The sequence below is a fragment of the Schistocerca serialis genome, chromosome 1 (assembly GCF_023864345.2).
Source record: "Schistocerca serialis cubense isolate TAMUIC-IGC-003099 chromosome 1, iqSchSeri2.2, whole genome shotgun sequence".
Classification (NCBI taxonomy): Eukaryota; Metazoa; Arthropoda; class Insecta; order Orthoptera; family Acrididae; genus Schistocerca; species Schistocerca serialis.
Genome location: NC_064638.1, coordinates 142,971,089 through 142,997,027, shown reverse-complemented (window position 1 = coordinate 142,997,027; position 25,939 = coordinate 142,971,089). Strand labels below are relative to the sequence as shown.

Genomic DNA, 25,939 nt, shown 5'->3' with positions numbered 1-25,939 from the left:
CACAACAAGTTAGTTAATACAATTGATTCACAAGCAGAATAAAAACCACCCCTTTTTTTTAAATGTCTACCAAAAGGGCAGTGACGAAGGTTGCCCTGGGCAAAAGGTGACTTATCTTAAAATGCCGGAAGCAGCAGACCAGCCGTCCAAACAACACCTGAACGCTGGGGCCCAACCGGGAGTCACTTCCCATTAAACATCACGTCACAGCTTCTGTGCGCCGAAGCAGAACGTGGCGCCGATCCCACACACCCCAACACGCAGAAAAGTGGAACACAAACAGACCGCAGAAAACACGGCAAACACCAAGCAAACATCAATTAATATAAGTCAAGAGATCAATAAACAACAATATAAACGAAGAACCAATAAATGCTTTCAATAGAAGTGACAAGTTTTACAGCAGTATCAATACTGTAAAACATTTAAACTAAGAACTGTACACAGATCCAATGTCTGGAACCGCACAACCGCTACGGTCGCAGGTTCGAATCCTGCCTCGGGCATGGATGTGAGTGATGTTAGTTAGGTTTAAGTAGTTCTAAGTTCTAGGGGACATGACCACAGCAGTTGAGTCCCATAGTGCTCAGAGCCATTTGAACCATTTTGAGCCAGATCCAATGCTGAAAATATAACATCAGACTTTCTGATGTGGACTGCTAAGGCAGCCAGTCCACAGTGACGGGTAGCCGAAAGAAAGGCACGCGTACACACACGCCGACTGGCGTGAAGTCTGGAACAGGATAACTATTGAATGCTAATAAGAAAAGTATGCAGCTCCTCGAATACTTAACTTTATTCTTTGTTGGTTTACAACGTTCTTCTTGAGACATTTATACGATAACTCTCAAACTAGGTAAGGCTAATGGCGCCTTGCTAAGTCGTAGCCATGGACTTAGCAGAAGGCTATTCTAACTGTCTCTCGGCAAATGAGAGAAAGGCTTCGTCAGTGTAGTCGCTAGCAAAGTCGTCGTACAACTGGGGCGAGTGCTATTCCGTATCTCGAGACCTGCCTTGTGGTGGCGCTCGGTCTGCGATCACACAGTGGCGACACGCGGGTCCGACATGTACTAAATGGACCGCGGCCGATTTAAGCTACCACCTAGCAAGTGTGGTGTCTGGCGGTGACACCACACTTTCACACTGTCATAGTTTGCCAAACGATATTTCGACATATGATTAGGGGCGACAATGTGTACAGAGATTAAATGGAAAAAATTTCAAGATAACATCACGTTATTCAAATGCACACCTTCACAACGATACTAGGTTTTGTGCACTTTAATTTGGTTGCATAGGTCTGCAATGTAGTTGCCATTAGTGTAAGCTTGGTATGCAGAAAATTACAACTAGAATATGACCTAATATCTTCAATACCTGAAAGTTACTACCTCATTTGGGAACATTGATTTTTTTTAAAGGAAGTAGTGACAGCTGTTCTCCATGTGGTCACACACCTTGCTGGCTGCCCTTACTTCTGCAACACGTACGTTAGGGCAACCAACCAACAAGTACACTCGCTGGAACGCAAATCGTTCAACGGAACGAAGGCACCAAAATGACTTTCACCTTCGATGGATAGCGTTGTTCGAGATGGTCTCCAGGAATGGGTCTCTCCGAGAAAACAGGCACCAAGGCAATGCGACGAACGGTGCACCGAGTTGACATCAGGCAGGTCCACCACAAACTCGCGACCGTCTTGCAAGGTAGACGGGCCACGCCGCTGCTGGCCGAGCCCGCGTGTTTTCCTCCTTTGTCCCCGCGAGCACGTCCTTCCGCCTCGTAGCGAGTCCGAACCCAACTGCCGCGACGGCAAATCAGCCCCCAAATCACAACAGGGGCAAAGATCGTAGTACAGCCGGGTAATCGATAGTGACGTGCCAAAGAGCTGGTGTGCCAGAAAAGGCACACCACTGCTCACCAAACTTATGTTTGTCTTTATTTTATTGTCACAGAAGTATGTGACATCAACTTTTTTTTTTTTACTATATCGTGAAATAGGTCTAAGACGCACCACGAAGGAATTCTCTGAATGGGACGGAAATCCGTTGTTGCGATGTACATGTACAGGCAAACCATTTCAGAAAAGCTGGATGATTTCTTTTAGAGAAACAGCTTCTCAAATTGAGCAAGTTAGTACTGCATCGGCCCCTCCCGCTGGAGGTTCGAGTCCTTCCTCAGGCATGGGAGTGTGTGTTGTTCTTAGCACAAGCTAGTTTAACCATAGTGTAAGTCTAGGGACCGATGACCTTAGCAGTTTGGTCTCTTATGAATTCCACACATTTGAACCTTTTCAGTACTGCATGGGTACATCTTTGGCCCTTATGCAAGCAGTTATTCGGCTTGTCATTGATTGAAAGAGTTGCTTGATGCCCTCTGAGGGACACTGTACCAAATTCCGTCCAATTTGATCCTTAAAATCTAGTTGCTCCAAACATTCTCAACTGGGGAAATGTCCAGTGACCCTGTGACCAAGGTAGGACGGCAAGCACAAAGTCATGCTGTATGCAGGCAGGCATTATCCTGCTGAAAAGTAGGCCCAGGATGGCTTGCCATGAAGGGTAACAAAACGAGACGTACAACATTGTCGATGTACCGCTCTGCCGTAGACGTTCCGCGGATGACAACCAAAGGCGTCCTACTATGAAATGAAGTGGCACCCCAGACGATCAATCCTGGTTGTAGGGCCGCACGGTGAAGGACATTCAGGCTGGTATCAGACCGCTGTTCAGGGAGTCTACAGGCACGTCTTCGCTGGTCATCGAGGTTCAGTCGAAGCGGGATTCATCACTGCACACAATTCTACTCCGATGAATGAGATTTCAGACCGAATGTATCCGAGACCACTGCAAAGGGTGTTGTTGGTTTACAGTGGTCAATGATAATTGGCGCAAGGAAAGCAGTGAGCCTATCTCTCTTTCTACGAGCCGCGTATAAATGTTTCGTGCGGTCACTGAAGGACCAGTTGCACGTCGGATCGACGATAATGATGGGTGGGGGCTCTCGTGCCTCTCTGACGACTGCTCGGTCTTCGCATTCTGTCGTCTCTCTAGGTCGACCGCTTCCTGCTTAACCCTGTATAAGGCCATGTTTCACACATTCCTGCCAACTTCGAATAGTGCCATCGCTCCCATTCAGACTAAAGTGATTCGCCGATTGCTCCAACCAGCATCTTTGAGCCCAACTGCACGACGTCTCTGAAATGCTGAAGTCAACTTACGAGGGTCAGTCCAAAAGAAATGCACACTATTTTTTTATAATCCATCTTTTATCCTGTTGTTGTTGTTGTTGTGGTCTTCAGTCCTGAGACTGGTTTGATGCAGCTCTCCATGCTACTCTATCCTGTGCAAGCTTTTTCATCTCCCAGTACCTACTGCAACCTACATCCTTCTGAATCTGCTTAGTGTATTCATCTCTTGGTCTCCCTCTACGATTTTTACCCTCCACGCTGCCCTCCAATACTAAATTGGTGATCCCTTGATGCCTCAGAACATGTCCTACCAACCGATCCCTTCTTCTGGTCAAGTTGTGCCACAAACTTCTCTTCTCCCCAATCCTATTCAATACTTCCTCATTAGTTATGTGATCTACCCATCTAATCTTCAGCATCCTTCTGTAGCACCACATTTCGAAAGCTTCTATTCTCTTCTTGTCCAAACGATTTATCGTCCATGTTTCACTTCCATACATGGCTACACTCCATACGAATACTTTCAGAAGTGACTACCTGACACTTAAATCAATACTGGATGTTAACAAATTTCTCTTCTTCATAAACGCTTTCCTTGCCATTGCCAGCCTACATTTTATATCCTCTCTACTTCGACCATCATCAGTTATTTTGCTCCCCAAATAGCAAAACTCCTTTACTACTTTAAGTGCCTCATTTCCTAATCTAATTCCCTCAGCATCACCCGACTTAATTAGACTACATTCCATTATCCTTGTTTTGCTTTTGTTGATGTTCATCTTATATCCTCCTTTCAAGACACTGTCCATTCCATTCAACTGCTCTTCCAAGTCCTTTGCTGTCTCTGACAGAATTAAAATGTCATCGGCGAACCTCAAAGTTTTTATTTCTTCTCCATGAATTTTAATACCTACTCCTAATTTTTCTTTTGTTTCCTTTACTGCTTGCTCAATATACAGATTGAACAACATCGGGGAGAGGCTACAACCCTGTCTCACTCCCTTCCCAACCACTGCTTCCCTTTCATGTCCCTCGACTCTTATAACTGCCATCTGGTTTCTGTACAAATTGTAAATAGCCTTTCGCTCCCTGTATTTTACCCCTGCCACCTTTAGAATTTGAAAGAGAGTATTCCAGTCAACATTGTCAAAAGCTTTCTCTAAGTCTACAAATGCTAGAAACGTAGGTTTGACTTTCCTTAATCTTTCTTCTAAGATAAGTCGTAAGGTCAGTATTGCCTCACGTGTTCCATTGTTTCTACGGAATCCAAACTGATCTTCCCCGAGGTTGGCTTCTACTAGTTTTTCCATTCGTCTGTAAAGAATTCGTGTTAGTATTTTGCAGCTGTGACTTATTAAGCTGATAGTTCGGTAATTTTCACATCTGTCAACACCTGCTTTCTTTGGGATTGGAATTATTATATTTTTCTTGAAGTCTGAGGGTATTTCGCCTGTTTCATACATCTTGCTCACCAGATGGTAGAGTTTTGTCAGGACTGGCTCTCCCACGGCCGTCAGTAGTTCAAATGGAATATTGTCTACTCCGGGGGCCTTCTTTCGACTCAGGTCTTTCAGTGCTCTGTCAAACTCTTCACGCAGTATCATATCTCCCATTTCATCTTCATCTACATCCTCTTCCATTTCCATAATATTGTCCTCAAGTACATCGCCCTTGTATAGACCCTCTATATACTCCTTCCACCTTTCTGCTTTCCCTTCTTTGCTTAGAACTGGGTTTCAATCTGAGCTCTTGATATTCATGCAAGTGGTTCTCTTTTCTCCAAAGGTCTCTTTAATTTTCCTGTAGGCAGTATCTATCTTACCCCTAGTGAGATAACCCTCTACATCCTTACATTTGTCCTCTAGCCATCCTTGTTTAGCCATTTTGCACTTCCTGTCGATCTCATTTTTGAGACGTTTGTATTCCTTTTTGCCTGTTTCACTTACTGCATTTTTATATTTTCTCCTTTCATCAATTAAATTCAGTATTTCTTCTGTTACCCAAGGATTTCTACTAGCCCTCGTCTTTTTACCTACTTGATCCTCTGCTGCCTTCACTACTTCATCCCTCAAAGCTACCCATTCTTCTTCTACTGTATTTATTTCCCCCATTCCTGTCAATTGCTCCCTTATGCTCTCACTGAATCTCTGTACAACCTCTGGTTCTTTTAGTTTATCCAGGTCCCATCTCCTTAAATTCCCACCTTTTTGCAGTTTCTTCAGTTTTAATCTACAGGTCATAACCAATAGATTGTGGTCAGAGTCCACATCTTTTATCCTACATGTCTGAAAGTATTACAGTATGTAGATACATCCTTTAGGAACAATATTTTCAATTCTCCACATAATTTCCATCCCTCTGAACTGCCTTACGCCATCTTGGAACCAGCGCCTGTATACCCGCACGGTAAATTTCTGGACCAAACTGATGGAGTCACTTTTTGGCAGCGTGCGCAAGGGAGTCATCATCTTCAAACTTTGTTCCACGAAGATAGTCTTTCAGTTTCCCAAAGAGATGATAATCACATGGAGCCAGGTGAGGACTGTAAGGCGGGTGTTTCAGTGTTGTCCATCCGAGTTTTGTGATCGCTTCCATGGTTTTTTGACTGACATGTGGCCGTGCATTGTCGTGCAACAGCAAAACACCCTGCTTTTGCCGATGTGGTCGAACACGACTCAGTCGAACTTGAAGTTTCATCAGTGTCGTCACAGGTGCATCAGAATTTATGGTGGTTCCACTTGGCATGATGTCCAGAGGCAAGAGTCCTTCGGAATCGATAAACACTGTAGCTATAACCTTTCCAGCAGGAGGTGTGGTTTTGAATTTTTTTTCTTGGGAGAATTTGCATGATGCCACTCCATTGATTGCCTCTTCGTCTCTGGTGAAAATGACGGAGCCATGTTTAATCACCTGTCACAATTCTTCCAAGGAATTCACCTCCACCATTCTCGTACTGTTCCAAAAGTTCGCTGCATACCGTTTTTCTTGTTTCTTTGTGAGCCACTGTCAACATCCTAGGAACGAACCTGGCACAAAACTTTTTTAACGCCAACACTTTCAGTATTCTGCAAACACTTCCTTCCCCTATCCCGACGTAGCGTGACAATTCGTTCACTGTGATGCGTCTGTCAGCAGTCACCAATTCGTTAACTCTTTGCACATTGTCTGGAGTGTGTGCAGTACGAGGCCTGCCGCTGCGAGGACAATCCTCAATATTGCCGTGCCCGTTTTCATCACGTAACCTGCTTGCCCACCGACTAACTGTACTGCGATCGACAGCAGCATCTCCATACACTTTTTTCAAACTCTTGTGGATGTTTCCCACTGTCTCGTTTTCACAGCACAGGAATTCTATTGCTTCTGACGAACGTCAAGTGCAGCAGCCATCTTGAAGACATGCTGTGACGGCGCCACTCACGGGAACAGGTTAAACTTAATTTGAAAACAAGCGGGACGAATGTATCTACACACTGTAAAACGTTCAAAAAAATGGTTCAAATGGCTCTGAGCACTATGGGACTTGACTTCTGATGTCATCAGTCCCCTAGAACTTAGAACTACTTAAACCTAACTAACCTAAGGACATCACACACATCCATTCCCGAGGCAGGATTCGAACCTGTGACCGCAGAGGTCGCGCGGTTCCAGACTGTAGCGTCTAGAACCGCTCGGCCACCCCGGACGGCGTAAAGCTTTCCCACATGCAGAATGAAAACTGTGTTTTTACAAAAATAGTGTGCATTTCTTTTGGAGTGACCCTCGTATATTGTTCGTGCGCCTGCGACGCCTAGTTGCTGTCCAACTGAGTACATGGAATGAAATTCGCAAATACTTTATGCCCCAATATCGACGTGTCCCCTGTTTACTATCCTTGCCCGCCGCGTGGTGAAACTGTGCCGCAGCGTCGCACATACATACATCGGCCGCCAACAATTTTGCATTTTCCGTTGGTACCTGTGTCAATACCAATTTGTGACCAGTTTGCGTATTTTCTTCGTGGTGCATCGTTTTTTTTGGTGTTAGAGTGTGTAATGAAATTATCTTCTCCTCCTTCTTCTCCTCCTCCTCCTCCTCCCCCTCAGGTGTTAGACTAAATTGCCTGTACCCATTGCTGCTGGGGTCTGCCGCTATCTCTTCTACCTTAGCGCTTATGTTTTCTAGCCCTTAAGGGGAATCAATCACTCTCCATTCTTTTTAGGTGTTCGTTACACTTTCTCCTGTACTCTACAGCGTTATCAATTAGACCGATTTTTTTTTTAGTTCTTCTCTAATATCTTAATTCCTTAGTGTGTCTTCTATCGTGCACTAGTCTCAGAAATATCAGTTCTTGTGCCTAAATACAACTTTCTTGCTAATCACCAAGGTATCACTTCCATAGAGCAGTGTGGGTCTGCAACTGTTTTGTAGAGTTTAATATGAATGTCTTTCCAAGTTTTGTTTTTAATGTTTCTGTTAATTGTTCCACATTTGAATTTACTAAGCTTCGTTTCTACAGCCATACATTACCTCACATCCTAGGTAACTGAAGTTGTTTAATTACTCTAAATTTTTTTTATCTACCACTATTTTGTTTCTAATGTGTTCCTTCACCAAGGAGGCTGTTGTCTTAGTTGTTTCTGTTGATATCTCCGTGTCATATTTCACAGTTACGTGTTTCAGCAAGTAAATTCCTTTCTGAAGGTCCTCTTCTTTATCTCCTACAACCGCTGCATCTTCAGCATATAATAAGTTATTTAAAAGAGTTGTCATGTCTAGGTATCTACATTTTTGAAATTCTGTTTTCCGTATGTGCATTATTTCATGTACGTAAATGTTAAATAAAGTTGGGAGATATAGCAGGCTTGTCATACTCCTTTGTTTGCTGGTATCTCATTAATCATTTTTTCGTCGAGATCTAAAGTGAAAGTCGTATTCTGATACATACTTTTTATTGCATTTATTAGCCGTTTAACTGCTCTGGACGTGTTGACGTGCGCGCCTTTGTACCTGTCCCTGTGTGCTCTGAACGGGTTTTTACGCGCGCCACCAGTCCTTCTACCTGGTACTCTGTACGTGTCTACGCGTAGGACTGCTGGCGCACGTAAACACGTTCAGAGCACACAGGGACAGGTACAAAGGCGCGCACGTTAACACGTCCAGAGCAGCTAAAGGGTTAGATGTTCTTCATATACGCGCTTCATCGTTATCTTCCAAATTTTTTATCTGTTGACGCTGTCAAAAGCTTTTTTATAACCGATAAAAGCAATGCGTGTTTCTTTATTATATTGTCTGCGTTTTTGTATTATCTGTTATAAAATGAAAACTGCAGCTATTGTAGAGCATCCTTTCCTGAAATCCGTTTGTTCCTCATGCAGTACTGCTTCCGTTATGTTTTTAAGTCTTGTATTCAAAATCTTAGCATACATTTGTATGCTGAGTCTAGTAAACTTATTCCTCTGTAGTTGCTGCACAGGCTTTATCTCCTTTTTTAAATATTGATATCACTCTAGCAATCTTCCAGTCTTTGGGGATACTTTAGCTCTTCCAACATTCGCTTAAGGGACGTATCAGTCGTAGATGTAGAATCATTCCTCCACGTTTTAACAATTCAGATTTAATAGCATCTCTTCCTCTTTTCTACTCTTGAGTGATGTCACGGCAGATTTAATTTCGGCAGGTTGTATTTCATCTAATCCAGTGTCATCCATTGTTTCAATTTCAGTTTCTTGTGCTGTATGGCGATACCATAATGCTTTGTAATAATTTAACCACTGTTCTTCTTCAATATTGCTTATTTGCATCTTCTCTTTTTCTGCTGTGTTTACATTTTTTAAATCCTTATAGGCCATTTCCTGTCTCCTGCGAACGTCATCGTCGATATTAGAGATAAATACATCCCAGTGATACTGGTGTGCCTTTCTTACTACACATTTAGCAATATCTCGTCTCTCCTTATAAGATTACATCTTTTCAGCTATCTGATTGCTATGTGTTTTATATATGCATACTATTTTTCTTTAACAGCTTTCCTTATACGCTCATCCAAATTTAAGCCCTTTATTTTCCTCATTTTTTTCTTTTTACCGAGAGCTTCTCCTGCTACTCTATATAGGGTGTGACACACACAGTGGTTACGGTTACTACGAGCCACACCACAAGTTGGGAAACGGGGCCAAATTTCTCGTAGTTTACTGTCGAGTTGAGATTTTCACAAACGTTTTATTCGTATCTTACAGAAACTAGCAGTACGGCAATGAACAGCCTTTTAAACACGCCGCTAACGGCAATCAAGTAACTTGCAGCAATACAACAATCTAAAAAAAAAAAAAACACAGAAGCTTACATTACGGCAATAAACAACCTTTTAAAACACGCCGCTAACGGCAATCAAGTAATTTATAGCAATACAACAGCTCAAAAATTTTTTTTAAAAAAACACAGAAGCTAGCAGTACGGCAATAAACTACCTTTTAAAATACACCACTAACGCCAATCAAAGTAATTTATAGCAATAAAACAATTTACAAAAATTTAAAGAACACTAGTAAACAGGCTACTAAAGTAAATACAGAACCTTGTTAATAAAGTACGGTGAGGCAGTGAAGCTACCATCACTGCCATTAAAAAATTAAACAGGTCTCAGCAAACACACGATTATTGAAAATAAAAGGAATTTACAAACTTGGAGGAATTTAAAAAAAATTAAACAAAAGTGTCCTGGAATATCATTAGAACATAACAGATATGACGGGCCCGTGTAAGTCGGCCACAAATCACCCACTCAGGGATGCTCAGGCTAGACAGAATACTGACCAATTTAAATACGCCCGTAAACACAATTGCTACTCTCAGGCTGGTCACTGCACCGACTTTTAGCCAGCGAAAACTTGTTATAAGATGGCTTAACTTGCTGACAGAATTAGAGCTAACCTCGTGCAAGGAAACATAGCACCACACAGTCCTGAATGAGCGAGCACCTGATCAACCAACAAGAAGCTTGAATTTACTCATAACCTACGACAGAATAGCGAAACAATTATACTGCCAAAACTACACCTCCCATCGGACAGTAACGAGAGGAGGAGGAAAGATCACTGTCCTCAATTACACCGGTGCCAGGAACAGGAAAGCCGGTCGCCGGAGGCCACAAGGCAGAAGAGACGCTGGTTACACAAAATTATTACTTAATGATTAGACCTTCCACAAACTCAACTTGCAATTATGTTCGAACAGTCAGTACACGACCTGCGATGGAAAGGATCCACACATCGGACCACGCACGCGTCGCCAGCGTACCCAACACGCCACAGTCACCGGAGTTCACGTCTTCTCTGCAACGTTGACGGGTAGTGACCGCACTTCATGATAGGTGTTTCCTTTTAAACTCCAGTGTTGAAACGGAGGATTTAAAGAAGCTTGTTAACGTCCCACCAATGCGAAATGAACAGCAACTACTCGTGGGGCGATTCTGTATACAACCAACACGTGGGGAGCTCTTCCGTCATCTCGACCCGCTCGTTACACCCAACCGACATACATCACGTGGCGACTCGGTACAACCGACCACGCCTGCTTCGCGCTGGAGAGCCACACTGCCCTCCCGTGTCCACCACACTCTCTGCCCGCAACGCCCTACTTCCACGCCACCACACGAGGCTACAACCGGTCAAGTATCTCACTTCCTCCATAGCAGTTTCCCGGAAGCAAGGACGCAGGTATCGACAGCTGAGGGAAAAGACAACCAAGCAGCCACTTAATGATAGACGACATCTCAAACAAACATGTCAGGGGAAGAAAAATAAAACCAATGCAATCTAAACACAGGGTGTAGCACGAGTCGATACATCGCTCAGGGTGATTATTTCCAAAGTGACCAAACTCTAGGGATTGATCGGTGAGAGGATACAGAACAAAAAAATGTCTAATGAACTTACATCCGGAAATGCACATTGTTTCCATGCTAGATATCATTTATTCAGTCATACTTTGTTACAGGGACTGCAGACTAATACACGATGTACCATGCAGCCACTGTTATAGTATGCACGGTTTCTTCTTGGAGGGTGGTACTGTTCTTCATACGTCATGTCCTAGCACCCTCTCCTGCCATAGTAATTGGGAATGTTGTGTCCGAATCACTTTTCTTGGTTGGCAAAATGGCTCTGAGCACTATGGGACTCAACTGCTGAGGTCATTAGTCCCCTAGAACTTAGTACTAGTTAAACCTAACTAACCTAAGGACATCACAAACATCCATGCCCGAGGCAGGATTCGAACCTGCGACCGTAGCGGTCTTGCGGTTCCAGACTGCAGCGCCTTTAACCGCACGGCCACTTCGGCCGGCACTTTTCTTGGTGATTCACCTTGAAGTGGACGTGATATTGCGTTGTACACAATGGTTTCGCATTCCAATCGACAGCTTGCCTACATGGTGTTTACTTACGGAAAGGCAAATGGCGTCTGGCGGCGGGTAGGAAGGTTGTATCAGAAGCCCTATCCATGCGGACAACAACCACAGCTTTCAGTGTTTACAACAGAGTTTCGCCGTTTTTCTGAGACAGGGTCATTTTAAGAAGCAGGAAATCATGAAGGACGTATCCGAAATGTTCGGGCACCAATCGCCTAACAGGCCAGAACTGTCGGCGTTTCTTGCCGGTTACTTTGCCTCCCCTGCTGAAAAAAGGGCCATTGATCATTCGAAGGGTTATGTGGCACATGAATGGTGCTCCAGCCCACTTCGCCGTTAACGTCCGATCACATCTCAATCGTGTCTTCCATGGTCGATGGATCAGACAGGGCGTCCAGTTGCATGGAATGCTCGTTTACCGGGTCTCAAACCGAGAGATTTCTGGTTATGGGTCTATCTCAAAAGCATCGTGTATGTAGAGCGCATTCCAGATGTGGAGACACTGGAGCAGCGTATTGATGCTGTCTTTGACACTGTTCGGATGCAGCCTCGTCGATGTGAACATTTAAGACAGAACATGCTACGGCGCATACACGCATGCGTTCAGGCACATGGAAACCATTTTCAGTACATACTTAACTGTGACTGCGTGGTACAGCACGTATTAGATCGCAGACTCTGTAACAAAGTATGACTGAATAAATGGTCTCTAGCCTGGAAACGATGCATTTCCGGACATAAGTTTCTACAAGGTGGAAAAAATCGCCCTGTATATCACGTTATTTAGATTTTTTTCTTCGTCTTTGTTATCTTTAGTCTGCAAGTTTTCTAGCTCTTGATTCAATCTGCTTTGATAAACGTGTTTGATGCTGTCCTCTTAAAGCAAGTAAACTTCATAAACGCTTTGATGTTATTAGTTACTTATTTGTTTTGTCATTTTCTTCCATTTCCCTAAAAGATCTGTTCTGAAGATTAACAGAAAATTGTCTAAACCTATATCTTTTCTTCTATGAACTCTTGTATCCCTTACTTAACCCGGTTACTTAACCCGGTAGCGTATTATTCACTAAAATGTAGTCAGTTATTGATCGAAGACCTCTACAGGCCCTAATATACTTATGTACATCTGTTTTCTTAACAAGTGAGTTTCTTATTATTTGATTATTGTAAGCTGTAAGACCTCTTAGTATTTTTTTTAAAAAGTGAGTTTGTTATTATTAGATTATTGTAAGCTGTAAGACCTCTTAGTATTTTTTTTCCATTTTCTTACAAACTCGGCTCTCCAAAAGGCCCCATAATATTCGTTACTGGGACATTTCCTGTTCTGGCACTGAAGTCACCCATCCTAATAATCTGATCAGTAGCACTGTATTTAAGGTTTCAGGAATTACTGCAACCAATCGCCGTTAATTCCTGAGACCTTTAACAAGACAGTCGCATTGTTACAAATCCACAATGGAAAAAAGTTTTATTTAGCACTGTATTTATTCAGAGTTTTCTGTAGTTCTCCATAGGAGGTTCTAGACTCATCCTTTTCACCTTCTTCAGCTGCATATATACTTATAATGTGGAGTTGCCTCTTCTCAGTTTCATTCTAACTATGAGTCTTCTTTCTCTTATGTGTGTGCAATATTTGATGTCTTTTCCCAATCTCTTATGCAGGAGTAATGCCACATCCTTGCTTGCTCTTTCATTTTGTTGGCTCCACTATAGAACATAATGCAATCGCCTACATGTTTAGTACCTCTCATTTTCATATTCGTTTCTGTGATTGCTGCAGCATCGATGTTAATCTCTCTTAGTATTTTTGCTAGTGCTATGTCTGGGAAATTACTCTGAATTTCAGGTCACTACTCTGATATATCCGTTGATCCATTTTCGTTTGTCGTTTTTCACAGCTTTCTCACTTATCTTTGAGATCATTCTATTTCCGTGGCTTCTTGGTGTACTTGGAGTAGTGAGTGTTTTCCGAGAGTTGGTTACCAATCATGTTCTCATCCCACTTTCTAGAAGGACCAGGGTTTCCTTCAGGGATTATCTTCCTTGGTCAGTATGGTCTGGTCGTTTAAAGGTGCCGGAAAACCCGCTTCCATCCTATCCCATTGTGTACTTGATGTACAGCCACTGTACGCCATGCAGCCGACCGGAGTTGCCGAGCGGTTAAAGGCGCTTCAGTCTGGAACCGCGCCACCGCTACGGTCGCAGGTTCGAATCCTGCCTCGGGCATGGATGTGTGTGATGTCCTTAGGTTAGTTAGGTTTAACTAGTTCTAAGTTCTAGGGGACTGATGACCTCAGATGTTAAGTCCCATAGTGCTCAGAGCCATTTGAACCATTTTTTTGTATGCCATGCATTAGACAGAAGTGACATGACTCATGTCTTCCTGGACGTGGGAGCAGGGTTTGTTGGCAGTGCTGCCTTGAATTCTTCGAGGCCTGATCCATTCATCAAATTTCAGTGGATGTTTCTCAGAGTTTTGATTGTGACTAGGTATTGGCAGCCTGAACAGGCTAAGAGTCTTTGCCGAACTTTCACCATTAGAGATAGAAAAGGAAAAGGGAAATGAAAGACATCCTCAGACATCGAAACCTGTTACTGCAGGGGTTGAAGAAAACAAGAGTTGGCCAAGAGAGGCCGACAGAAAAGAAAAAGAAAAGAACAGAAGAAGGCTGATGCAAGTGAATGGAAGTAACGTCAGATTTAGCTACATGCTCCCAAGGAGGGCGCCCCCTAGGGGAGCTACACCTCATCAATGAAATTAACGGAAAAACAAATCAAGATTTCAAATCTTACTAAAAATAGATTTTTATCACACACTTTCACACTTGACAGGAATTAACACACTACAGAAAACTGCTGCCAATACTTTTCGCTTGTCTTCGTTAAGTTAGTGACACATTTGGTCCTCGAATCTATCAACACCTGTCTATCATCTGAAAGTTATTGACTGGCTGGGTAGACAAAACGATTCCTCCTTACGTGGTGACGGGCATGGATGTGTGTGATGTCCTTAGGTTAGTTAGGTTTAATTAGTTCTAAGTTCTAGGCGACTGATGACCTCAGAAGTTAAGTCGCATAGTGCTCAGAGCCTTACTTGATGGGTGGTTTGTCGATGAAATTTGAAGCCCGACACGTTCTTTAAAAGTAATTCCACCATCCTGTATATCGGTGTGCAGAGATTGCGACCTATAATTTTACTCCCTGGTGAAGAATTACATTCGGCGATTAGAGAATTATCCTACTCTAATCACAGCAAAGGCAAATAACAAGTAGAAGATATGCAGTTAAAGTATAAACTTTGATCCGTAATCAGTTTCGGGCTTCAGATTTGAGCAAAATGCTTCGATATGGGTGGTCTACCACGAAACTACCACGATATCGTGACTCTGTCTTTCTAATGATATTCACCATCACAAATGTGACTGTGAAATACGCGTCTTCGCACGTTGCTCGTGCTGCTTCGGATTTTTTATGCTTTGAATGTTTCTATGAATGAAAATGTTCTCTTGAAGCATAAAAGTAAAACGACAAAGCAAAAATTGAAAAACTACAATTTTTATATTTTTTTTATTTTCAGTTTCTGTTAATCATGTAAGATTATGTAAGGTTTGTGATAAAACAATCTATTTTAATAAGATTTGAAATGATATTCTTTTCAATAATTCCATTGTCTTTTACAACGTCACATGAAATTACTGAAAGATAGTATTTATAACCTGTAGACTCCTCCTAATGTCGGAGAGGCAAAAGGAAACTTTTGATAATAAATACTTGTTAATAACGATTACTTCATTCGCTCCAGAACAAATGTACCTACCCTAGGTATCTCTTTGCTGACGTCATGAGCGATTTCTGCATCGGTTCCTCAGCCCACTGGCACTGAAAGCGACAGATGGCCAACTGCCTCTGCTTGCTAGTGTGGGAACCTACGGCTTGCTCCTTTGTACGTACAGCAGTGCTGATACATTCACGGCATGTAAGTGAAATAGCAAAACTGGAAATAAAGTAAGCTAAGGGGTACCTTATAAGGACACTTCCAAAATTTGCTATGAGGACTTCGCATGTGTGTTGTTAATCTCCCAATTACGTTTTATCATCTCCCAAAATTGAAAATGTGTCCCGTTATTGGTTCAAATGTTACGATTCCTTAAATTGTTCAGGTTTATATGGCTCTCACTGTAATAGCCTACAGACCACTGAAGATGCGTCTTAAATAAAAGAATCGAAACGGGTATGCCACGAAACATATAGCATTTCGTTTAGTTGCGTATACGACCATATCTCGAAAAACGCGCCTTTTTCTTTGGAGTTTCGCTTGAACTTCACTACACTAGTAAGTACGAGGGGCGTTTGAAAAGTCCGTGCGAAGTCCGAGAGCTGGCACCATCGGCGCGTATAGAGGTTATCTTTAGTTAGCAGCATCTTTGGAAAGAACGCACACCAAGTTTCAGCCATATTGGTCTATTTCTTTGTGTTTGGCATTCGTGTGAATCAAGGAAGTCGAGTGCTTATCAAAAAATGGACGAAAAAGAATTTCGTGTGGTGATTAAACATTACTTTCTGAAAGGCAAAACGCCTCAGGAGACTTAAGAGAAGCTTGATAAACATTACGGTGACTCTTCACCTTCGATCAGAACAGTTTATAAATGTTTTCAAACTTTTCAGAGTGGCCATATGGGCACAAGTGATGCTGATCGTTCTGGACGCCCTGTGGAGATTACGACTCCAGAAATCATTGACAAAATCCATGATATGGTGAGGGATGACGGAAGAGTTAAGGTGCAACACCCAGTCCCTCGTTGGAGAAAATTCCCCGACCCAGCTGGGAATCGAATCTGGGCCCAGAGGTTTGACAATCCTTCACGCTGATCATTCAGCTACTGGGGGCGGACAATGCATTACTATACTCCTGAGACCAAACAAGAATCTGAACAATGTGTTACCGAGGGAGAATCTGCACTAAAAAAGGCGAAGACCATTCCTTCAGCCGGAAAGTTTATGGCGACCGTCTTTTGGAATTCGCAAGGGATTATCCTCATCGACTACCTGGAAAAAGATAAAACTATTACAGGTGCATATCATTCATCGTTATTGGGCCATCTGATAACCGAGCTGCGAGAAAAACGCTGGCGACTGGACAGCAAAAAAAGTCCTTTTCCATCACGACAATGCGCCAGCACACACCTCAGCAGTTGAGGTCGCAAAAATAATGGAAATAGGATTCAAACTCGTTTCAAATCCCCCCCTATTCTCCAGACGTGGCTCCCTCGGACTACTATTTGTTCCAAATTTGAAGAAATAGCTGGCGGGACAACGATTTTATTCAAATGAGGAGGTGATTGCAGCAACTAATAGCTATTTTGCAGACTTAGACAATTCCTATTGTTCGGAATGGATCAGCAAATTAGAACAGCGTTGGACGAAGTGTATAAGTCTAAAGGGAGACTAGGTCGAAAAATAAAAACGTGTAAGTAGTATTTATTTTTGTACGGACTTTTCAATCGCTCCTCGTAGATGAGTTTCGACAGCCTACACATGCTTGCACAACTGTACTGCGTTTATTATTTGAGCAGGTCGTGAACACTCCCTTGGACCACCTCGGCGACCGTCTGAGGAACGTGAACGACAAGCACCTGGACACGATCACTCGGTACGGATGGTCGGTGTGCACGACGCTGTCGCACATGTACAACTTCCGGTAAGCGCTCAACCCCTTTACGACGGCTGACGCTACCCGCAACGCAGTGCCCAGCCGGCGGCCCGCGCTCACGCTGGTGCGCACACGCTTGCGCAGGCTGGTGCTCATGGCGACGCCCTCGTTCGGCTTCACGACGGACGGCGTGGTGGGCCTGCTGCACAACGGCTCCGCGGACCTGGGCGTGCCCGCGCTCATCATGAGCGCCAAGCGGCTGGGCTACGTCGACTTCACCGGGCCGTCGCGTCTCTGGACGTAAGCGGGACTGTCCGTCTCTCCCTCTCCCTGCCTACTGACACCCTACTCATGTGGGGAGCTGAGGTCCATCACCATCCAGCTGTCCTGATCTAGTGTTACCGTCCTCTTTCCAAACACTTCAGACAAATGTTTTGGAGATTTGGCTGATAAGATCTTTCTCTGCCATTCTTTCTCTAGTATACCTGTACATACAACTGGGATAAACTACAGTCTTCGATACCAGTGACGTCATAACAAGTACCAAAATGTAGTGTGAGGAGGGCTATGCGAAAGGCGTTCAATGAATTCGAAAGTTCTGTATACTGACTTGGCAGAAAATCCTAAGAAATTTTGGTCTTACGTCAAAGCGGTAGGTGGATCAAAACAAAATGTCCGGGCACTCTGTGACCAAAATGGTACTGAATCAGAGGATGACAGACTAAAGGTCGAAATATTAAATGACTTTGTCCAAGGCTGTTTCACAGAGGAAGACTGCACTGTAGTTCCAAAAAAAATGGTTCAAATGGCTCTGAGCACTATGGGACTCAACTGCTGAGGTCATTAGTCCCCTAGAACTTAGAACTAGTTAAACCTAACTAACCGAAGGACATCACAAACATCCATGCCCGAGTCAGGATTCGAACCTGCAACCGTAGCGGTCTTGCGGTTCCAGACCGCAGCGCCTTTAACCGCACGGCCACTTCGGCCGGCTGCACTGTAGTTCCTTCTCTAGATTGTCGCACAGATGACATAATGGTAGCTATCGAAATAGATGACAGAGGGATGGAAAAACAATTAAAATCGCTCAAAAGAGGAAAGGCCACTGGACCTGATGTGATACCAGTTCGATTTTACACAGAGTACACGAAGGAACTTGCCCCCCTTCTTGCAGCGGTGTACCGTAGGTCTCTAGAAGAGCGTAGCATTCCAAAGGATTGGAAAAGGGCACAGGTCATCCCCGTTTTCAAGAAGAGACGTCGAACAGATGTGCAGAGCTGTAGGCCTATATCTCTAACGTCGAACAGTTGTAGAATTTTGGAACACGTATTATGTTCGAGTATAATGACTTTTCTGGAGACTAGAAATCAACTCTGTAGGAATCAGCATGGGTTTCGAAAAAGACGATCGTGTGAAACCCAGCTCGCGCTATTCATCCACGAGAATCAGAGGGCCATAGACACGGGTTCTCAGGTAGATGCCGTGTTTCTTGACTTCCGCAAGGCGTTCGATACAGTTCCCCACAGTCGTTTAATGAACAAAGTAAGAGCATATGGACTATCAGACCAATTGTGTGACTGGATTGAAGAGTTCCTAGATAACAGAACGCAGCATGCCATTCTCAATGGAGAGAAGTCTTCCGAAGTAAGATTTCAGGTGCGCCGCAGCGGAGTGTTGCTGTTCACAATATACATATAAATGACCTTGTGGATAACATCGGAAGTTCACTAAGGTTTTTTGCAGATGATGCCTTAGTATATCGAGAGGTTGTAGATGATGCCTTAGTATATCGAGAGGTTGTAACAATGGAAAATTGTACTGAAATGCAGGAGCATCTGCAACGAATTGAAGCATCGTGCAGGGAATGGCAACTGAATCTCAATGTAGACAAGTGTAATGTGCTGCGAATACATAGAAAGATCCTTTATCATTTAGCTACAATATAGCAGGTCAGCAACCGGAAGCAGTTAACTCCATAAATTATCTGGGAGTACGCATTAGGGGTGATCTAAAATGGAATGACCATATAAAATTAATCGTCGGTAAAGCAGATGCCAGACAGATTCATTGGAAGAGTCCTAAGAAAATGAAATCTGAAAACAAAGGATGTAGGTTACAGTGCACTTGTTCGCCCACTACTTGAATACTGCTTACTGGTGTGGGATCCGCACCAGACAGGGTTGATAGAAGAGATAGGAAGATCCAACGGAGAGCAGCGCGCTTCGTTACAGGATCATTTAGTAATGGCGAAAGCGTTATGGAGATGCCAGATAAACTCCAGTGGACGACTCTGCAAGAGAGACGCTCAGTAGGTCGGTACGGGCTTCTGTTGAAGTTTCGAGAACATACCCTCACCGAGGAAGCAATATATTGCTCCCTCCTACGTATATCTCGCGAAGAGACCATGAGGATAAAATCAGAGAGATTAGAGCCCACACAGAGGCATACCGACAATCTTTCTTTCCACGAGCAATACGAGACTGGAATAGAAGGGAGAACGGATAGAGGTACTCGAGGTAAAGTCCGCCACACACCGTTAAGGGGCTTGCGAAGTATGGATGCAGATGTAAATGTAGACAAATGCTTTGGAGGTTTGGCTGATAAGATCTTTCTCTGCCATTCTTTCTCTAGCATATCTCTACATACAACTGGGATAAACTAAAGTCTTCGATACCAATGAAGTCATAACAAGTCCCAAAATGCAACACAAACGCGGTTCCAAAATGACGATCAATGACACTACGCATTCCAATGGCGCCTAAATACGCTGCACAACAGTATTAATGAATCACTTTTTTTAAACCCAGTAACTGTTTCCCAGTGCGACACGAAAGTTCGAAATTTGCCTCAAAGGTGCCTACAACCTTTCTCTGCAAGGGTGCAAACATTGTGGCGCCCTCCGACGTCACCTCCGCCTTCCTGTCCTCTCTTGGAGATCTGAAACGAGGAGTAATCCGTAACCTTCTGCCAAGGCATGGGGATATTTGACCTTAAATCATCCCGCACAGATAAACCAGTATCACACCTAGGTTCTGTTGACTAATAGCCGATTGCGTAGTCAAACGATATTGTACCTAAAAGTTTGAAAATAATTAACTGTTGGCCTACTGTAAGACATTTAAAGAGTCAGCTGCGAATCTCTGCATCAGGCCTTATCATCTTCGCTTCTCTCTCCATTTCGAAACGTGTTTCTGACTATATCACCTCTCTGTACATTACTGCATTACCTGCGTACATAGAGCTACAAATGTTTTCCACCAGGTCATACATGTGTACCATGATCAGCAGTGGTCTTCGCACATTACCGCCGGATAGTAATTTCTCCGTTAAAAACGACCCACCTGTTTATATTCCGTCTCCGGATTACAGCATGCATATCCCTGATGGTTAGTGTGGTAGCTAGTGTAACATTTCTGGGTCTTGAAGCTTCCAGCCCTGACTATTGTCAAGCCATCCAACTTGCTGTAGCAGGCAGGTGACGTCATTAGAAAATGTTGATCAGTGTGTACGACCAAAGGACGCTAAACGTGTCGTCTGCGCGCGGCACCACAATTGGATGCGCTCCTGTATTTAGTTGACGTCGCTCCGGCGGGCGATCCTCTGCTTTGATTGGTTACTGGGGTGGTGAATGCGCGCCAGAACGTGTAACTTCATTACATGTTGTTTGTTAAATAAAATGTAAAATATGAATTTACGTTAATTAAAAGATCTCTCACCATCTGAAACATAAGAGAAGTAAGAACAGCCCTGTCACAATATGCAAGTTAGAGGGCAGAATCCCGATGTTATGTAAATCACACCCAAGTGGATTTATATTGAATCTGCACATGGTGTGTAACGCTGTCTTATAATGACCCTGATATAAATCCTACGTGGGGTGTTTAGCCTTTCATATAATTTGTTCACGAAATTAAATTCTCAAACTTTCTCTCCCAAAAATGATGATGGGAAAGGATTCTGGTGATTGTGAATGTTTAACAGATAAATTCCATCATAAAAATATTACAACTGCATTTTATTTCTTTTAATGAAATACAGAATTGATCATGAATTTGTACAGGGGACAATCAGGTATATGAATGTAAACAAAACATATAAATAGTCCTTATCTGATAGAGGTGTTGGTAAGACCTTGTACAAGTGACACTGCATGGAATCTAGTGTGCTTCATTACTACAGGAAGGGGGAGCAAAGACAACAGGTGAAATGTATAATATCGCTAAACAAGAGGGTAATCGGATGCAGTGCCTCGATATCAATTAAGGAGGCAAAGTGTTTCAACGGGTGCAATTGCTGAGAAACCTCACCTTGAATTCTGGGTGGCTGAAAAATCAACAAACTCTACAGGCCGGAACTGCGCAACGTGGCGTGCTGATGGCGACTGCTACTCGTTGTCACCTTCTCCTAGGAGATCGATCGAAGTACGCAACTCTGTTCGTCCAGGTGGTCGCAAAAATGAAGCTGCGAATGAAATTACTCTGAAGTAAGGGCGGCAGAGTACGCGACCGACTCCTTCAGCGCCCAGGAACCAACTACTGAAAGCCGGCGGCTGTGTCCGAGCGGTTCTAGACGCTTCAGTCCGTAACCGCGCTGTTGCTACGGCCGCATGTTCGAATCCCGCCTCGGGTGTGGATGTGTGTGATGTCCTTAAGTTAGTTAGGTTTAAGTAGTTCTCAGTGTAGAGGACTGATGACGTCAGATGTTAAGGCCCATAGAGCCAAAAAAATAAATAAAATAAAAAGATTTTCAAATTCTCTTCCCGCCCGCGCCCAGTGTGCGACTTCTTTCGCTGTGTCAGAACTCTGCCAGTCGTGGCCGATTAACAAAGCTTTCACTAATTATGGATTTGCAACAAAATTCGTATAGACTCGTTGTTACCCGACATCGAGACAAGAAGCCATTAGCTACGGAAAGGGACTCCATCCATAATGCCCAGTTACCGGATGTTCTTCTCGCATCCTGGCCCTCTCTCTCTGCCTACGTGTTACCGCTCGTCTCCAGCTTGAAATGAACAGAATTTTGACATGCATGCAGCCTACTCCCAACCATGTACGTGCCGATACATAGCATCCGATTACATTTTTTGCATGACAGTGTAATTTGGTTGCGAAATGACATTAATTTGCATATACGCAAATTCAGATTTTAGAAATGCAAGGTAGGCTGGTTTGGTGACCCTTAATAAGTGTATGAAGAGGTCAGAGGGCCTGCTGTCTTTCTAAATAAATAATTCAAGAAAAACAATTTTTTTAATATAGCACGTTTTTCAGTCGGACTAAAAAGTATAAAATAATTTTCCCTAGCCCCATACAGATTCCTAATCCTACACAGACAGTAATGAAAATTTGTGGTTATGAATTTTTAACTGCTACGAAAAACTTTTCAAATTTCATACAAAAACGTGGAGTGCATACCACACATAATTGATGCATCTGTAGTTCATCTCCTGACTATCATCTAGTGCATGCTTCGCACAGTTTCCGTTTTAAATCTGGTAAGTATTTTCATAGCTGTCAAAAATTCACATAAACAAATTTTCAGGGCTATTTGCTCAGGGTTCGGAAGCTGTATGCTGCAAGGAGAAATATTGTATACTTCTTAGTCCGATTTAAATCTTGTTATACAGGGTGTTGCAAATCGAATATCCGGGTCTTAAGGCTCTGTAGCTTTTATTGCAGACAACTTACGACTGTAAATAATACATCAAATGAAACAGCAACCAAACAGTTTGTTTTAGTGTTCAATGTGAGGACCATTCGTCACACAGCACAAATCGTGTCGATAGGCGAGATCTTCCCAAACCTTGATCAGTGCGTCCGCAGTAATTGCTGCAACAGGTGCTTCAATTCTGTTTCTGAAGTCGGGTAGATCAGATGTGTAGCGGAGGTACATACACATGATCCTTTATAAACTCCCAACGTTAGAATCGCATAGCGTCAAATAGGGTGAACGTGGACCCATCCAAAACGAATTCTGTCATCCAGCCTCTTGCAGACAGTCCCGCAGTCGTTTAACCAACAGGGTACTGACGTTATGCTAGTGCGGCGCCACACCATCTTGCTGTCAAACAAAGATCTGTGGATCAGTTTCTTCCAGTCGAGGAAGGAGTCATAGTTCTAACACCTCAAGGAAACAAACGGCAGTTGCACTTCATTGAAAAAGAAAAGCCCTTAAATTTTTCTCTAGGATATGGCACAAGATAATTCGATTAGGACAGTCTCGTTACAACTGTACAATATCATTGGGATTTGCTGACTACCAGAAGAGCACATTACGTGTGTTCACACTTCCACTAAGACGAAGTGTCGATCCATCACTAAAGGCTACACGATCGAAAAAATCTTCATCGTCATGAAGTAATATTTCGTTTGCAAAGTCGGCACGTATCGACTCTATGAGATACATGTGCTCATATTGAACACTCGTAAGAAAAAGTTTTCGAGTTGCTCTTTTATTTCATCTATTATTTACAGTCTAAGTGGAATGTAATATATGCTACAAAACCTTAAAACTTGGAGATTCATTTCCAAACAACATGCATTATAAATTTATTTTGATTTAATTAATTATTTCCTGTTCTTCAGACTTATGTGTGTAGATTTCTCAGTGGATTTGAAACATTTTGAGGAGATTATGAGAGTTTGATAAATTGCAGGTTTATTTCAATGTCTCTTCACTTGATCATATCTGAAGTAGACTAGTGGTGCAGTTTTCTTCTAATAATATGTCAATCTGTTTAACTGCTATTTCTGTAGAAATAAAATAAAGAAGCAAGCAAAATTAATTTTATATGATTTTTGTAAGATTTTTATTTCAATGCTATTTTATACCAGTTGCTTTTCTCTTGAACGTGAATGTCATATCGCACCTCTCTCTTTCTCTCCCTCTCTCTCTCTCTCTCTCTCTCTCTCTCTCTCTCTCTCTCCCCCTCCGTCTTTTCCTGCCCTCTCTGTCAATCTCCTCGTCCCCTCTCTGTCCATCTTCTCCTTCTCCCTCCTATCTCCCTATCTCCTCCTCACACACCTCTCCATTTCCTCCTCCCCTCCCTCTTTGGCCATCTGCCCCTCCTTCCACTCTCTATCATTGTCATCCTACCCCTCTCTTTCTCCACATACTCCTTTGCCCACTCTTTGTCCATTTCTTTCTCCCTTCCCTCTGCTCAACTCCTCCTGCCTCCTATTTGTGTCCATCTCCTCATATCCCACATCTCCTCTCCCCTCCCCCTCACTATGTCTCTATCCTCCTTTCCCACTCTCTCTTCATCTCCTCCCCTCTCTTTTTTCGTTGCCTCCTACCCTTCTCTCTGACCATCTCCCACTCCACACCTCTCTCCATCTCCTCTCTTTGCTCCCCTTCGTTCTGAACACCTCTCCCATCACCTCTCTCTGTCCATCACCCGCTCTTGTCTGTTCTCTCATCCTCCTCTCTATCTACCTCTCTCCTCTCTCCGTCTCTTCCTCTTCCTGTAGCTCTCGGTCCATCTCATCTTTCCACCTCCACCTGCCCATTTCCCCCTCCTCCCTGCCTTTGTCCATCTCCTCCTACGCAGCTCCCTGCTCACACGACACTCTCTGGACATATACTTCCTGAAGTACATTCCGATACTACTCACAGAACATGACAGTCATGCAGGGCAGCCTAGATGTCAGGTGTTACCTAGTTAAAACACCCCGATCTCTACCCCTGCCAAAAAGACCTACAAGATAGCTGTTTAATACTGTGTTGCGATCCATTTCTGAGCTACATATAAAATTTTAAGTCTCTTACCCAATTGAGTAGTGAGCTTAAAATCATATGAAAAATTTGTACTGAACAGAAGACAAGAGACCTAATAAAAACACTTTCAAAACATTTTATGAGTGCAGTTGTCAGGGAGATATCATACTAACTATTCTCTGTTATATTCCACTGCTTCATGAATATTGTTTCGAACACATGCTGATAAAATTTTTTGTCATAGATTATATGTGTCTAGTCGAATAGTGTTCTATTTTGTCCCATTATTGTCTGCACTTTTTTCTCTGCAAGAGCTGCATTAAGATTCGAAATAGTGGGAATGATAGATAGACACAATATTTCAAAAGGACTCAAACAATTTCACAATATTATATCTTGCACTCAGGTCCATGCCAAAACATGTCTTAAATTTCAATTTACATATAGGACTAAAACGTTTCACTGTAAAAATTGACGTCCAATTTTACTATACATCTTTTATATGCATGGAAATATGACCTTGGGATACTTTTTGCTTTTAGGTTTAGGATCAGACATTTTATTTACCTACCAGAAATTTTTAATGTGCCCTCAATGGGACACTCAACAAACATCCAGGAAGTAGCTTCACTCTTTCTGTATGTTTGTAGCATGGTTGGAGTTACTAAGTTATCGTCTGTTGCTATGCAGCCTTGCAGTCACTCAAAGTTGTGGCAAGTGGAGGCAAATAGACTTAGTTACATAAAGCCAACGAAAAATTTACAAGCCCTGATTTCAGGCGACCTTGTGTGTCAATGGTGCAGTGTGAGATCCATATGCCACTTGCACTGAAGGAGATGCAGTGCTGTACACTCTGCTAAAAATTATTCTGCATGATTGTAACTGAATTGCACTTCTTGGAATAGAGATCTCAGTATGCCGTTTGTTGCTGTGTTATCACCGTTTCGCCATGAACCACACTGAGTAACACACGACGGGCAGGCGAGCTAGTTGTACC

General features: G+C 43.0%; 1 protein-coding gene across 1 annotated transcript in view; it reads left to right on the top strand.

Annotated features, from left to right (window-relative positions):
- The window catches only part of LOC126456898 (glutamate receptor ionotropic, delta-2-like), a 111,327-nt gene that overhangs the window by 34,211 nt on the left and 51,177 nt on the right, over nt 1-25,939 (top strand). Inside the window, exons 4-5 of the mRNA XM_050092792.1 lie at nt 17,150-17,274; nt 17,371-17,526. Of these exons, the coding sequence (XP_049948749.1) occupies nt 17,150-17,274; nt 17,371-17,526 (281 nt within the window). The remainder of the gene's footprint in view (nt 1-17,149; nt 17,275-17,370; nt 17,527-25,939) is intronic.